General features: G+C 38.0%; 1 protein-coding gene across 1 annotated transcript in view; it reads right to left on the reverse strand.

The window, feature by feature from the left end:
* The window catches only part of JAKMIP3 (Janus kinase and microtubule interacting protein 3), an 87,537-nt gene that overhangs the window by 42,250 nt on the left and 28,621 nt on the right, over positions 1–16,666 (reverse strand). The window contains 2 exon segments of the mRNA XM_075935632.2: positions 335–454; positions 2,393–2,608. Coding sequence (XP_075791747.2) covers positions 335–454; positions 2,393–2,608 — 336 coding nt within the window.

Here is a 16,666-nt window from a genome sequence, read left to right on the forward strand (position 1 = left end):
TGTTTCTTAGGGTGTTTTCTGCCAGCTGGAAAGCACCTTCAAGAAATGGCACCCTTTTGTGCCCACTTCCACAAATTCCATTGTGCTCTTCATATATTCCACACTGCCTGGATAATGTCCCCATTCACCCACTAGGGATAACTGAGAGCTAATAGTACCTAATGTTTCAATCTTCCAAAGCAGATGTTTTCTTACTCTGTGAATATATTCTGCAATAGATCATATATGAACTATGATAGAGGAGCTTAGTGTTATCTCTGGTGAGGCTCCACATGCCAGTGCAAATTCTGATGTGCACTAATTTCCTAGAACTATAATGGTAGTTTCTACTTACAAGCTCATTTCTTTCTTCGGACAGCAATGCATTCCGATCTTCCAGCTTCCGGATGATTGCACTTAGCTCAGCAATTTTAAGTTGGAAACGCCGGGCATCTTTTTCATCCAGCTGCTGTTCCTAAAACAAAGATCAACTGCAAATAACTGTTCATAAGATCAAATAATTTCAAAGAAATCAACTTGGTCCTTGTCTGAATCCAACCATTTCTAACCTATTACACAGGAGAATGTACTCTGTGCCTTAATACAGGGGTTCTCAACTTTTTTTTCCTGAGGTCCTTCCAATGTCCTGTAAAAACTCTATGGCCCACCAGTGCCACAACCTTTGTTTCTTTGCATATAAATATGAGGGCCAGCATTAGAGGGTAGCAATTCAGGGAATTGCCTAGAGATCTATGCCAGGCAGGTTCCTGCAAGGTTAAGTTGCTCTGGCTTCAGCTTGAGCCCCAGATGGAAGGGTTGGGAGCCTCACACATTAGCCCCACACAACCTATGTTTGTAAGTCTAACATTGGTCCTGTTTGGCTACCCTCCTGAAACCTGCTCTCAAATCCCAGGTAGCCTTGGATCCTTGACTGAAAACTGCTGCCTTAGTAGAAATGAAAGCTTCAAGATGAGACCAACAGAAAATTGAAAGAGCAGAAAAATGTAAGAAAGTATGAAAATGCAAAATTATGTATATGCAAACACTGAGTCACAAATGTTAAACTTGGAAACATGAAAGACAAAAACTAAAACTAAGGGAATGTTTCCAACATATGCCACTGTTGAACTGAGTTGTTTAAGACATGTGACTCACTCTGAATATTCTGTTATAGGGAAATGATATTTAGAAATACTGAAAAATGCATGTAGAAAATCCATGCAATTACACCATTGCATAAGTTTCTCTTCTATGAAGTTATGGCCCTACTTTAGCTTCTAACGTGTCAGTCATAAAGGTTTATGCTTTAATCAACCAAAAAGTGAAAATGTTTAAATCAAATTCTAAATGAATACAAATATAAAAAGACATGTTTTTATTCTTCTAAATCAGAGAACAATTACATTATATTTACTAAAGTTATAGGATTTTTTCTTTCAATAGTATTATTCTAATGTTTGATAAAACTTAAGTACAGAACTTTAATCAGAACAAGCAAATTAATGTCCATGATCTTAATGGAACTTTCAGAAGTTCTGGAATTCCTCATTCAACAGGTGCAGGAGAGACTCAGAATAATGAATAAAAAGAGAGGATTTTTTTGTGTATGTTTTCTATTATCTATACTTTTACTGAGAAAATTAAGAATCACTGTAAAATAAATCTTGATGAGAATCAACAATGAAAAAAGTTAACATATGTCGCAGACATATGAAGTCAGTTAACTCAAATATTTTACTATTAGCAAATTAATACAGAAGCAGGAACATGGCATAGTTACATAGAAAGCCAATATAAAAAGGTGACTAAAATTTGATGCCATAGGATATTGCATAGTATGAAAGAAACAATAGAGAATAGGTTAGAAATATTTTGTTCATTTCCTACAGCACTGGTTGAAAGCAAAAGCACTTAACAGCATGTAATAATGTAAATATTTATAATAGAGATGTACTAGTAGGACTGCAGTACCTTGTAAGCTTGCATGCTATTGGTTACACTACATTCGCTGATTTCCCTTTGTAAATTGTTCTTGTACATTTGCTTACAACACATACTGTTAATAGTCTGGAAAACTAGCACGCATACATTACTAGAAAGCATTTGCATAATTTGTTAGCAGATACTATGTCAAACTGTCAAATTAAGGCAGGCGTTTGCAGTATGATACATTTAAAAAATGAATATTTCACCTTGCTAAGAAAAAACAAACTAAACCAAAAAAAAAGCAAAAGCTCTCCCATGATGATTTGATTTTAATTTTAAAGATCCTGCTGTTGAATTACAGTCTTAAAGGAAATCTCTTTGGTTTGCTCTGTATTGCTAAGGGAAAGCTGTTGCTTAAATGCACACTCATCAAGATTCTATCATTTTTTGTTTGCTTGTTTAGGCGAAACCACGTGAAAGTGCTTACGGGGCTTCCTGAATGATCTGAAGCGTCTCCTGCACCACTTGCATAAGGAAGTTCCCGTTTGGGGCTGCTCAGATGTCGATCAGACTCTTTGATCTGGGAAAGTTGTTCATCTAAAGCCTCCTTTTGGAGCTGAAGTCTCTGAGCATGCCCGGCTTGAACCCCTAACTCTCTTTCCAGCACGTAGACTGCTCTGTCTTTAAATTTTATTTCCTCCATCTACAAGGAGAACAAAATACAATCATACACGCATGCACATTAAGGTCTCTGGTTACCATGGAAACTGGCAGCATCCCATCTTGGATTGTACCCAAAGGCAACCATAGCACAGTCAGTTTCACAGATTTGACATTCCTTAACACATAAAACACCATCTTTTGGAAAATAAAATAGCAATGAGTGTTTGACAGTGGCCATATGCATGGACTTGCTTAATTGCTTCAGTAATATTACATTATTTCTACACTTTCAATCACTTTTGGGAGCCATCCAGCAGAAATGATCATTTTGTATCAAGAGGTTCTCAACAACTCAACTCATCTGAAGAAGTGGGTTTTACCCACAAACTTATGATACTAAATATAGTTGTTTTTTTAAAGTTACAGACTAACAGTTCGTTACTAACTACCCCTCTGAGACTACTACTTGATTATTGTCATTGAATTCTAGTATCAGTACCAGGCACCTTTGAGTTAGTGGTGGATCAAAAACTATGTTCAAGAACTGTCCCTCCCCCGCCAAAAAATTGCAGAACATATGATTTGAAATTTATATCTGGGTTCTAATTTCAGAGCTGGACTCTACCTCTGTGCTGGACTGACCTTGCATACAAAACAACCAACTTTGGGACTGAAGAGAGGCCAAAAGATTAATCGCCCCAAAATTGGAATAGTAAACATTGCAATCTTGTTTACTTTAAGGATCCAAATGTTACTTTTGTGCAGAGGACCAACCATGCATTGCTTCTTAATGAATAACAATTTTTCAAGAGCAGCCTGAATGGTTCTTTAATGATTGTGATAATACACACTACTCTAATAGACTGCAGCATCTTTACCAGCAGGGGCAGCAGTGCAAAACATAGAGATCCCCTCCCCTCTCCATCTCCCTCCAGAGGGCGCACACAGAAGGTGCCTCCACTCAACCTGCAAGTGTTTCCAGGAGTGGTGTAGGGCCACACAGAGGCAGATTGTTTGAGCCCCACTGTGCTACCAACCGGGAACTGACTGTGGTAAGCACCTCCTGACCACAGCCTGCACTCTTACCCCTGTGCCAGCCCTGTGCCAGCACCTAAACTCCCTCCCAGAGCCTGCAATCCTCATTGAATCCTGCACCCACTACAAAGGCAATTTTCCCTCTCTTGATATTCACACCTCCCCTTCAACTGCTGAGATGAGCCATATCCACCCTGACTGCACTGGTCCTACACTTGATAAGTAACTGCATTCTTTTGATATATTAGTACATACATATATCTTCCAGCCTCTGTGATTTCCACTACATTCATCTGACAAAGTGAGTTTTACCCGTAAAAGCTTATTCCCAAATTAATCTGTTAGGGTATGTCTACACTACCCTCCTAGTTCAAACTAGGAGGGTAATGTAGGCATACCGCACTTGCAAATGAAGCCCGGGATTTGAATTTCCCGGGCTTCATTTGCATAAGCGGGGAGCCGCCATTTTTAAATCCCCGCTGGTTTGAACCCCGTGTAGCGCGGCTACACGGGGCTCGAACTAGGTAGTTCGGACTAGGTGGAACGAAGTAGTTCGGACTAGGTGGAACGAGGTGTACCGGTAGTTCGGAATAGGAATCCTAGTCCGAACTACCTAGTTCGAGCCCCGTGTAGCTGCGCTACACGGGGTTCGAACCAGCGGGGATTTAAAAATGGCAGCTCCCCGCTTATGCAAATGAAGCCCGGGAAATTCAAATCCCGGGCTTCATTTGCAAGTGCGGTATGCCTACATTACCCCGCTAGTTCGAACTAGCGGGGTAGTGTAGACATACCCTCAGTCTTTAAGTCGCCCAGGGCTCCTCACTGCTTAATGGAGGGAATGCCAGACTGGACTCTGAATTTCTTTGTTTGAATCAATCTGGTAATTTTTTTAATAGAGCTGGGAATAATATGTACACTAAACTGCAAATCCATCTGCACTGAGCCTTGGGCTAGAAATGCTACATCTGAAATTCTGGCCCCATTGAAGTCACAGGGAGTTTTGCCAAACACATCAGTGGAGTCAGGATTTTACCCAATATGGGAAGCTGAGCACTACCTCTGCCCTACTTGCTCTCCTTCCTTAAAAGCCTCAGTAAAGGCATCTGTGAGGGAGAGGAATATAGATCTATTAGGCTATGTCTAGACTGCATTGCTTTTTCAGGATAACTCCTGTATCCTGGAAAAGCAATGCCACATCCATTCAAAAGAACGGACATGCTCTTTTACCATCCCTGCAAATCTCGTTCTACGAGGAATGAGGGGTGGCTTGAAAGAGCACTTTTCCCCAAAATTTTGTGCCGTGTACACACATCAAATTTCAAAAAAGCCTCTTTCGAAAGTAAATTAAAAAAAACACAATTTGTGTACCGCAGACATAGCCTAAGTCTTGCAACTCCACTGATTATTTTAAAGATGCAAAGCTCTCCTATTGTGCAGCCTTTGGGGGTAAGAGCAACAGAATACACAATGTACTTAGTTTTCATTATCCGAAAGTACTAGCAGCACCTGCAGTAATAATGGAGGGATATGTGCTCTATCTAAAGTATTCACAATTCCTCACAATTCTTCACCAGTTATACACATATTAAAATAAAAAGAATAAACCCATAAGTAAGATATACATTATTATAGGAAGTGGATACAAAGTATGATTTGTAAACTACCTGTTAAAAGGATGTGTAAAAAATTTAAATATATGCATGTACAATTTTCTTCTATGCAAAATTATGCAAAATTAGATTGCCTTAGAAAACTGAGGCAATAAAATATATTTTATGTGGTACTCTATTAAAATGCTTTAAAATATTGAATACCTAGCAATACAGAATTCTACTAAAGTTTGCCTCATAACAAAAAGATGTCTGGTGAACTCTTCACCTGGCATGCAAAAACAGTAAACAAAGAAATTCTAAATGAAAAAAAAATAACTATATTGCCAAAGTCCCACTTATATGAACACAAAGAAATTCTGTAACACAGACTACATTTTCAACTAAGAAAAACATGAAATTAGTACAATTACAAAAAACTCAATACAAAAATTTTATTCTAGTAAGGCTTTGATTGTTGCAGGAAAAAAAGAATATATATTAGCTTTGGGAGGAAATAAGAAAGCATCAATATTTTCATCTCTCTTCTTTATGCTCATAATTATGGATAAAAGACAAATGTTCTTACATTTACAGTTCATTGTTAAACATTGATATATTCATATCATTTTATAGCAGCAAGAGGTATTCAATAAATGAATAAAGTTTTTTAAAATTATTTTATAGTTTTCTTCTTCACAGCATTAGTAATATTAAGGCATTGTTAAAAAAAGAAAATTGTTTGCAACTCACTGGAAAATCTTTGTCAATTTCCAGAAAAAGCTATCACACGCACTTGTTTCATTACTCTACACAGAAACACTGAACTACCTTCAATTAATGTGCCTACCTTCCTTACATTTGTATCTGGTTGCTTTAGATAACAGGATGACTTGTGAAAAAATGTCAATGAATATATATTAGCACTGTATCCAATCATCTAAAAGAGAAAGTCTTGCTTACCAGCATGGATATTCCCACTTTATTTTTATCAGGCTGTCTCCGCCTACAATGAATTTTTATGCCGATGTGCTAATTAATAAACAGACTGTGAGAATAGCTACTGCCAATTATGCAAAAGCAAAAACATGAAAAGTTGGGTCCCCCAAATCCCTTGTGCTAGTAAATGAAATTTCTAATATTTTTCATCATGCTGATTTCAAATCCTATAATACAATTTCTAGGGCAATATAAAAATCAATATGTGACCTTCAGTGCTCTAAAAATGTTCTCTTGTAATGTTCATGGGACATTTATAGCTTTACAGTCTCCATATGCATCATTAACATGGCTGTAAACAGCAGAAGAAGTCTGCTTTTGAAGCTTCCTGTGTCTATGCTAAAAAAGCCAAAGCTATTCCCAGAAAAAGGTTTTTTTAATTGCAAATGAGAAAATCTTTGCCAAGGCAGAGGCTGTTACATGACAAACACTTCCCCATGGGCATCATGTCAGAGCAAGCAATTAGAATGTGTAAGAAAATCTGCATTAATGCTCAGTTTCATACCATGTCAGAAGTGCAGGTGAATGATCTGTCAATCATTTATTAGTGGAACAGTAACTAAAAGTGCTAGATTAAAAGAAAGGAGATCTCTTCTCAAGTTTCCCTGATGTTATGGGAATGTACACTTGCATTCTGGTAGAAGGAGAGACCCAGTAAACCTCTCTATATGTAATTGCACTTATCCTTATTCAGTTTAACTTCATATTCCCTCTTTCAACATGAAGGTTTTTCTCAGTGTTTTGAAATTCATATATATTTGCCTCTTTGGTTCTTTTCTAATGTGTGTCACTACAGAGGAATGGCTAACCACTTAGGCTATGTCTACACTATGTGGAAGATCGACACTGCCACAGTTAAGCTTCTGGGGTTTGATTTAGTGGGTCTAATGAAGACCCACTAATTCAAACTGAGAGGGTGCTCCCTGTGACAACAGGTACTCTTGCTCCTAGTGAAGAGTAAAGGAAGCTGAATGGAGCATTTGCTCCCATTGACCTCCTGCTGTGTGGATGGTGATTTAAGATACATCGATTCCAGCTACATAACAAATGTAGCTAGAAATGTGTATCTTATATCAGCCTTCCCCTTTAGTATAGACGTGCCCTTAATGTCCTTGTAAAACCATTCAGACTGCAGGGAATAACTCAGAACATTGCATGGGTATTACACAATTGTGCAGATTACTGTTTTAGATTTTATAAACTGATTGGATATGACAGCATCCCTCTGAATTGATACTGTCAATTAGTCAAAGTCCAAAATGTAATTTTACTGCTAAATATTCCAAGCACATCTAGGCCAAACATATGCGTTGTATCAACACACTGATTTCAGTCCATTCAGTTATTAATGGACGATAGCAACACAGCAGATGCAGTGCAGGAAAAGCAGTGAAAAGGTGATACTATTGATGATGAAATATCCTTCATTTTCCTAAACAGTTTTAACAATTCACACTCCAGCTCCAACACAAAAACAATGATAAACTTTATTTATTGATTTCATTTTTCTTATGCATTTATTTTGCCTGTCATCCATCCATTTAGTGTCTGCACACAATCCATATGTTAAATGAAAAATTTGATTAAATCAAAACTGGTGCTGGATGAACAGCGCCCCTTCCTGAACTGTCCTAACCAATCATAAATAACTCAGACATGGCCCATGGGCAAAGCAAATGCCAAATGGACAAAGTCTGCTCTGAAGTTGTGTAAGCTTCTAGTGAAAATTTACCAGAAACAACCCACTTGCTAGCCTTGACCTGCACATCTAAAGCACTCAAACAAGCACCTGAGTGCATGCACTTTATAAAAAAGGCTGAATTTGTGCCTGCAATTCACAACTGCTAAGTTCTGTGTATTTTCATACATGACATTTCCCAAAATGTAAAATATCAGATTTCCCTTCCAGATGCCCTATGAGTAGCAGGAACCTACTGTCTAAAAATTTCAGAAGCTGGTGGAGTTGGAGGAAACAAGAGGCAGACACGTATACTGGGGAAATCAGGGGTGACCAAAATAGCTGTCATTAAGTCACTGGACTAGGACTTGAATGATCTGGGTTTCCAATTCTGTCAGTTATGTGGGCTCTTGGCCAACTTTCTTGGTGTCTCAGTTCCCTGTAAAATGGGGGCAATGATCCTCCCATTTTTTTCTCTTCAGTTTTGACTGTAAGCTCTTCGGGGCTGGAGATGTTGTTCCAATATTTATATAGTACAAAGCACAATGGGTCTCTGATCACAACAGGGGCCCCTTGGAGTTACCATCACAAAAACAGATGTGTATTAGGAGTTTAGGGAGGCCCTTGGACAGTTTCTTTCTTTATGCCTATTAGCCTCCGAAATTTTGTCCCATTCCAGCCCCTGACCCCCAATTCAAGCCCTTTCTGCTCTTATGCCAAGCTTGTCCCTCACTCTCATTCTCCAGTCATTTCCCTACCAGCCATCACCACCTCCCCTTGTTCCCAAAAGGCTCCATGTTGCACATTTGTCCATGCACATGAAGAAAGCCCATTTACATACATAAATACAAGGGATATTGTTTTTCTTTTGTCTGCACAACATTTGTGGTCCAAATTATCAAAACTGAATTGGCATGGATGCATTGAAGCTGCTGAAGATGATTCCGATTTACACCAGTAGAGGAGATGGTTTTTTGTGGACACTGATAAAAAGGGTAAAGTTAAAGCATGTGGGCCTAAATGCTAAAGATTATTTTGAATGCATTTTTATTATTTTTTATATTTCTTTGAAAATATAGGTTTATAATTCAATATGAAAATATAGTGTTATCATCTTGTAAGCACCACCCTGTCATAGTCTCCAGCTGCTTACGTTAGAAAAAGAGATGATTTTCAGAGATGTAGTGTTCCCACGGATTTATCTCAGCACTCTGAAGATCATTCCCTTAACTTTTCCCCACCTTCAACACAGCCTTTTATCTGAGACCCTGAAATGAAAATTTTAGCTCAGAATATTTGCGAAAATAACGAGCAAATGTGAACAGGGTGTAATAGAAACAGTTTTTCCACCATAACCACAGTATTCCCAAGCTAGCAAATATTCTAATACTATTGAAGCTAGCCTGAGAGATTGAACACTACTTCTTTTAGTAATCACTAAGGTTAAAAAAGGTAACACTAATGTCAGTAGAACTAAAAATGGATGCACAATGTACCTTGAGAGGAAAGTTTCCAATGTGCAATATGAAAGAATACCATCCCATAGAACAACATCTCAAATATATAAGAGCTTTGGGTAAATTTCAAATGTATGTTATATACAAAAAAGCACATTATTGGTATATGATGGTTTTTAAATTGAAACGCCATTCTGATTTGAAAATCCAGATTAAAGTTTGATGTTTTCTTGTAATGTTGATCTGAAATTTCACAGTGTGATAACTGTAGGAATACTGACCCAAAGAAATTTTTTTTTGGGGGGGGGGGGAGGGAGGAATAGGGGGTGGTGTTTGCAGGGTTATTGCAGGAGCATTGTGCCATTGCTACTCTTAGTTCTATGCTGCCTTTACAGATGAATAGCCACAGAGCAGCCTCATAATGGAGGATCCCCAGTCTTGGGCTGTAAATAGCCCTGTCTCTAAGCAGTTCATCCTGATTTGGCCCTCTCAGCAGTGCCCCCAGAAACCCCTCTATATAACAATTTGCTTCTTCGGGAAAAACCACATGAAAGAGGTTTAGTTGTTTGAATGATGGAAGAAAATCTTCACAAACAACAATGTTCACATTTACATCACTATTTGTTATTCACTACTCATCATTTGAATTTCAGAATGTTTAAGTCATCCTATTATTGTTTATTATATGACTTAAATATCATCACACAAAAATAATGAATGGTCAATACTCAGTTTGAAAGCAAGCTAATAGCTAATAATTGTTCATCTGAACTATCTAGTGTGTAGATATGAATATTAAGTACATTATAATATTCTCAATTAATAATTTGATTAGTTCCAACTACAGGAAGCCCAATGGAGATCCCATTAAACAGAGAAAACACCTTTATTATTGCACATGGAAATTTTTCACTAGCATGTCTTCCATTCTTTTCTTATTTCCTAATAAAGGACTGAGTCAATCAAATGTGAAATGGGCAATTTAAAGATATTTGCTTTCTACTCTACTCACCTGACACTTTACTTTAACACCCACGTTTCTTCAATATGTTATCACTTCCTAAGGAAAGTGAGAAGTGTCAGACGCATGTGTCTGTAAACATATAATGCTTGGTAATCAACAAGATTTTTGCCTTTTTTTTGGCCTATGTGCTGGAATATCTTTATAAGAAACAGGCATATTTGGAATAATGCATAGTGGTGGGCTATTCATCTTTTAAATGGTCTCTGTCAACAAGAGTAATGTTAAAAAATCTGGTCCATAATTCAGTTCCCTATTGTATGTTTTATCCTCTTGCTTCTCACTTACCTTTGCTGACCAACGCACATCTGATATGAAATCATTAATAGGTCAATTCCCCTTTACTATGCATATAAAACTTCCATTAATGTTAACAGAAAGCATGAATGTATTGGAGGGAACCAAGACTCTAAGAATGTAATTAAAACCAATTTGGTAGTATTTTATGGTATTTATAGAGTCACAAATTAAAAAATAAAAATAAAATTAATTAAAGAATATAAGTTTTTAAGAGGACATTGTTTATATGTCTACTTGTTACAATATAATGTGATTTTCATCTTTTACATCTGTATTTAAGCTAGTGAACCAGGGACAGCTTGACTGTGCTAAAGTTATGCTTCTCTGGAGATCACACACAAACCTTCCATACATAAAGAGGTTGTGCCATATGTACAAAAAGAAAAAAATGTCTTGGGTTTAGGAACTATAACTTTCTCTCCTGATTAAATGGATAAAATATTGTTCCATGTGACTAAAACTCTTCTAATTTTTTTAAATGTGGGACACATTCTTGCAACATTTTTCATAAGGACGGACAATATCAGTGGAAGAGGACTTTGATTTAATGCATTGTCACAGACATAGAAAGCCACAGAAACTAGAAGTGTAATGAGAGATCACATACCAGATGTTAAGTTGGGGTGATAAAAGCTACTTTAAATTCTGTCGTCTCCAGCAGGAAACATGTTACTGAGTAATGATTTATAAACCATATACAAAATCTCAGCTTTACAAAATCACATTTTGTATTATTTTCAAAACAGATGTCACATTTTAAAAACAATAAGCCCTGTGCATTAGAACTTCTTTGGCACAAGAAGTAGAGTCGATGTCATTACCTGCTCTCTGCAGACTTCTGCCTCTAATTAATGCTTTTTTCTAAAATACTCAATTTAAGTTCAGTACTTACATAGAAATTTTTATTTTCCGCACAGCATTTGCCTTTGATGTTGAAATGCACTTGTGAACTCAATCTTAGTTCAGCTATAAATGGAATTTTATTTATGTGACAATGAAATTTTTATTGGATTTGTGTATGTCTGCAGCCATACAATTAAGGTTGTGATCTCATTTAGTCTCACAAGCTAAACAAAACTGGTAACTCCTTGGTTTGGATCCTTTTTGAAAAATCCATTACTTATATAATAATAAGATAAGGGGAAATAACCAGTACAATTTTAGGCTGTATAATAAACACATTATTTATTCCTAATCATATGTGACCAACTGTATTCTTTGTATAAGCAGAAGGTAGCACATCTGAGACAATCATGGTTAGGGTGCATAGGAAGATCAGCTTCATGATGGCCTTACAAAGTGGTGATCCATTGGGCAAGAGGTTAAATTAGATGATCATGATAGTTCTTTCTGGCCATAAAAGATATTAATCTATGAATCAGGTGCAGTTTGGCAAAGCAATGACTAAAGGTGATGTGATAACTGTAGGTATATACAAATATTAAAGAAGTAAACAAAATAAATTATTTTTAGCATGGGCCAAGAAAGCTTAAGTAAGATTGGCAATGGGATGCTGTTGAGCAAAGGAATAATTTCTAACAGTGTGACTCTCATATTGTAAAAATTGGAATAATATCTCAAAAGAAGCAACAAAGGACTGCTCTTTTAGAACATTTAATAGTAAATCAGAAATAGCCTATTTGAAAATCCACCACATTGGGATAGAAAAGATGGCTGCTAGCTCTGATCCATTTCCAGCTGCCACTGACTTCTGAAATATATATTTATGATACTACATGTTACTACAGGTTGTATCTCCCTTAACTAGAACTTTGTGGTCTGGCAACATTCATGGTCCAGCCGGCAGCAGCTGCAGAGTCCCAGCAGCCATGGAACCTTGGTCCCGGCAGCTACAGCAGCCCCAGAGCCTTGGGCAGGCAAAAGCGGGGCTAAGCTGGAGTCCTAGTAGCAGTCCTGGCAGCAAAGGCCATCTTGGGAGGGTCTTCCCCTCCTTTGTCAAATCCCTTTTTCAGGACCAGTCAGGTCCTGAGGGTGCTGGACGAGGGAGGTACAACCTGTCATGTAAAAATCTGAAAATAAATGTTCAACAAACATCTTGACCCTGTGTGCACAAAATAACATATACGTTGTATTCCAGAAATATTGTTTGATGGGCGACATTTGCTTTCAGATAATCAGCAATGGGCTATTAACATCTGATCTAATTACAAGTGCTCAGATACAAGAGACATAAGTCATAACTTCATGGCTCTTTCATATAAAATGTCTGAGAAGTCTATTGAGTGAAATGTTTTACATACTCTGTTAGAAGATGAATTAATATACCCATTTTCAATCCTAAATTTTCTTTTCTCCAACGTTTATAGATGCAGGTAGTTGCATTGAAATGAGTCCAACGTCTATTATTTAATGGATCACTGGTATTAACATATAAATGTTCCCCAGTCACTTGGTAAGTAACCTGCTGAAGTGGGTTGTGCCAACGAAAGCTAATGATACCAGCTACATTTTTGTTAATCTCTGAGGTCCTGTAGAACTATTAACTGTTTTTAATTTTTTTTTCAGTTAGGGTACATCTACACTTGCTCCCTAGTTTGAGCTAGGGATGCAAATGTAGCCAACCTAAATTGCTAATGAAGCGGGGATTTAAATATCCCGCGCTTCATTAACATAATCTCGCCCGCGTGTTATTCCGCTCAACAGCTGATTCAAACCAGGAAGTGCGCTTTGGGATGCATTAGTTCAAATCAAACCTCTTGATTTGAACTAACATTACTCCTCAAAAAATGACTGAGGAGTAACATCATTTTTTGAGGAGTAACGTTAGTTTGAACCAAGAGATTTGATTTGAACTATCACGTTCAGGGCGCACTTCCTGGTTCAAATCAGCTGTTGAGCGGAATAACGCACGGGTGAGATTATGCTAATGAAGTGCAGGATATTTAAATCTCCGCTTCATTAGCAATTTCAGTCGGCTACATTTGCATCCCTAGCTCGAACTAGGGAGCAAGTGTAGACATACCCTTACAGACTAACATGGCTACTCCTCTGAAACTGCTGCACTCTGTAATAGGTTGGAATTCCCCTTTGGTAAATACTAACTGTGAAATTGATCATCTGAGAGCCTCTTTTAGCTATAAGCAGGACAATTTTCATTTGCAGGACAATTTAAGCACCTATCGCATGAAATTACAACATGAGGGAGGGAGGTGCATTCCGGGTGCTTAAAGTTAAGCACAGTGAAATACTTTACTGGATCATGACCAGAATTAATTCTCATCCCCTCTGGATTAAATTGACTCTCTGGAGATTCCCCTTTTACATAATGCTGCTCCTTGGTTGATTAACTAGCGCTTACCCTGCAGCTCACAGTTTAAGATTACTGACTTAGTCATGCATTATTTATTCAAGGTTGACATAATATTTATGACTTAAAAGGATATTTTATATTTTTCTACAGGTCTAAAGTGTGATGTATCTTCTATATTGTATCTACATATAATGTAAAAAGGAAAATAATATCAATCTTAAGTTGAAAAGAGAATATAGAAAAAAAATACCTTTTTAAAGCAAATTTATCATCTGTATGGATCTATTTTCTATTTTACAGCTAAGCCTGCCATGCTGCAGTAGAATACTTTCTGTGAGTAATTATAAATGAATAATTTGCCTTAGAAATTAAAAAGTGTACATCTCAGCAATAAATAGCGTTAAAGAGTTTTTTATTTAAAAAAGTTTAATCTCATTGCAAAATTAGTGATTATCTTTGAGTAGAACCCATTCTCGTCCACACTCACAAAAAGCAGTATTTTTTAATGGGTGGAATACTTGTTTGTTTGCATGGTTTGTCAGACCTCTTTTGTTAAAATAACTAACTAATGAATTGCACATAAACCAAGGAACTTTTGAAACCTTGTCATGATTCCACTAACAGTTCAGAGCTGAATGTCTGCTGTGCACATGTAGTCCCTAAGGGTGAATCCACACTGCACTTGAAGGTCGATATAAAATACTCAATTTGAGCTACACAATTACGTATCTTATTTAAATCTAATTTTGAAATAAACTGCTATTCTGAAATGTCCTTTAACCCTCAAGGGTTATAGGGACATCAGAATAGTGAGCTATGTCAAAATAACGGGCTGGTTCAAAAGACATGGAATAGCTACCTCTGGTATCCTGAAATAGTGCCACAGTCTAGACGTACCCTAAATGTGCAATAGGGCATTTGCACTTCAGTGAAGAGCAAAGCAATGTTTATGAATTATAGGCCAAATCCCCACCTGGTATAAATCATTGGAGGTCAGAGAAGCCAGTTTTATATTCTCTTGGAAGAAGGGCAGCAGGAATATTGCGCACATATCCAGCCTGAGCCTTAGCTGTGATCTACCTGAAGCAAAGATATTAGCCTACAAAATCAGTGTCCCACAATTCAGAGAGCTGGAAGACTTCCCCAGCTCAGCATCACTCAGCATCACCTGGGGTGGGTCTATACATCAGCGTTATTTCAGAATAAGCTATTTGGGTATGTCTACCCTAGCCACCCTAGTTTGAACTAGGGTGGCTAATGTAGTCATTCGAACTTGCAAATGAATCCCGAGATTAAAATATCCCGGGCTTTATTTGCATGTTCCTGGGCGCCACCATTTTTAAATGCCCGGTAGTTCGAACGCCCTGCCCGCGGCTACATGCAGCATGGGCTAGGTAGTTCAAATTAAAGCTCCTAATTCGAACTACCATTACTCCTCCTGCAATGAGGTGCTTTAATTCGAACTACCTAGGGGCAGGTCTGGGGTGCCACCCCTGAGCTGGAGCTGTGATCCCCAGCCTTGGTATAGGTCTGCCTGAGCTCCTTTACTTTCATACACACCTACTCCTGGGTGCACATGTAGCCCCCCTGGCCCAAGATGTCAGCCTTCCGGCCGTATATGTCAATATTCCTGTGACTGGTGCAGAGATCCCTGGAGGTTTCCCTCATCTCCCAGATCTCAATGAGATCCCGGAAATCCACACTAGACGAGAATGGGGCATGCCTCATGCACCCCAGGGCAGGGGCTTGGGAGCTGTCTGCAGCTGTGCTGACAGCTGTGGGGGGGCTCAGGTGGCGTGCTGGGGTCTGCCATAGTAGCAGGGAAGTCACAGCTGGGCCCTGCTGTATGGCACAGAGCTACCAGGGCTTATGTCTTGCCACAAACTGTTTTCCCTGAGGTTGCACCTTTAAAGCCTGCAGTGGAAAGGGAAATATAGAGTTCTGGTGAGTGTGGGCAGAGTGGCTAGCAGGGCAGCTGTGAGAATCCCTTGAGGCCATTTATTTCTAAATAACTTCAGTTGCCCTGTCTCCACACGCCCTATTTTGAAATAACTATTTCAAAATAAGCATTATTCCTCATAAAATGAGGGTTATGGAATTCAGAATAAGAAGCTCGGTATTTTGAAATTATTTCAAAATAATGGGCTTGCTGTGTAGATGCTCACCTAGTTATTTCAAAATAACACTGGTGTGCAGACATGCCCTTGGAGTAGCTAATTTGTAACAATGGGAACAGTCACAGAAACAATGGATTTTTGAAGAGCCTTTTAAAGTTCTCCATGGCCACTGAATGAACTCCAATGAATATACCCATCTTGCTATATGACAAATGATTTCCAATACACAAGTGGACAGGTGCTTGAGAGGGAATTAACAGAACAAGGCAATTTTTTATTGCTCCATTCCCTGTTGTCCAGTCCCGGCTTTGACACCCAAAGCATGGAGTTGCTTTCCTGACCATCTTGGCTGAAAGCCATCAATAGACCTATCCTCCATGAACTTACTTAATTACTTTTTTAACCCAGTTATAATTTTGGTCTTGGCAACCAGTTCCAGCGGTTCACTATGCATTATGTGAAGTGATTCCTTATGTTCATTTTAAACTTGCCACGTATTAATTTCATTAGGTGAAATTGTATTATGTGAAAAAAAATTCCCCGCTCACTTTTTCTACACCATTCATGATTATACAGACCTCTGTCATATCCTCCCTTAATCATCTCTTTTTAAAGTTGAACAGCTCTAGTT

The sequence above is a fragment of the Pelodiscus sinensis genome, chromosome 8 (genome assembly GCF_052426305.1).
Source record: "Pelodiscus sinensis isolate ZL-2025 chromosome 8, ASM5242630v1, whole genome shotgun sequence".
Lineage (NCBI taxonomy): Eukaryota > Metazoa > Chordata > Testudines > Trionychidae > Pelodiscus > Pelodiscus sinensis.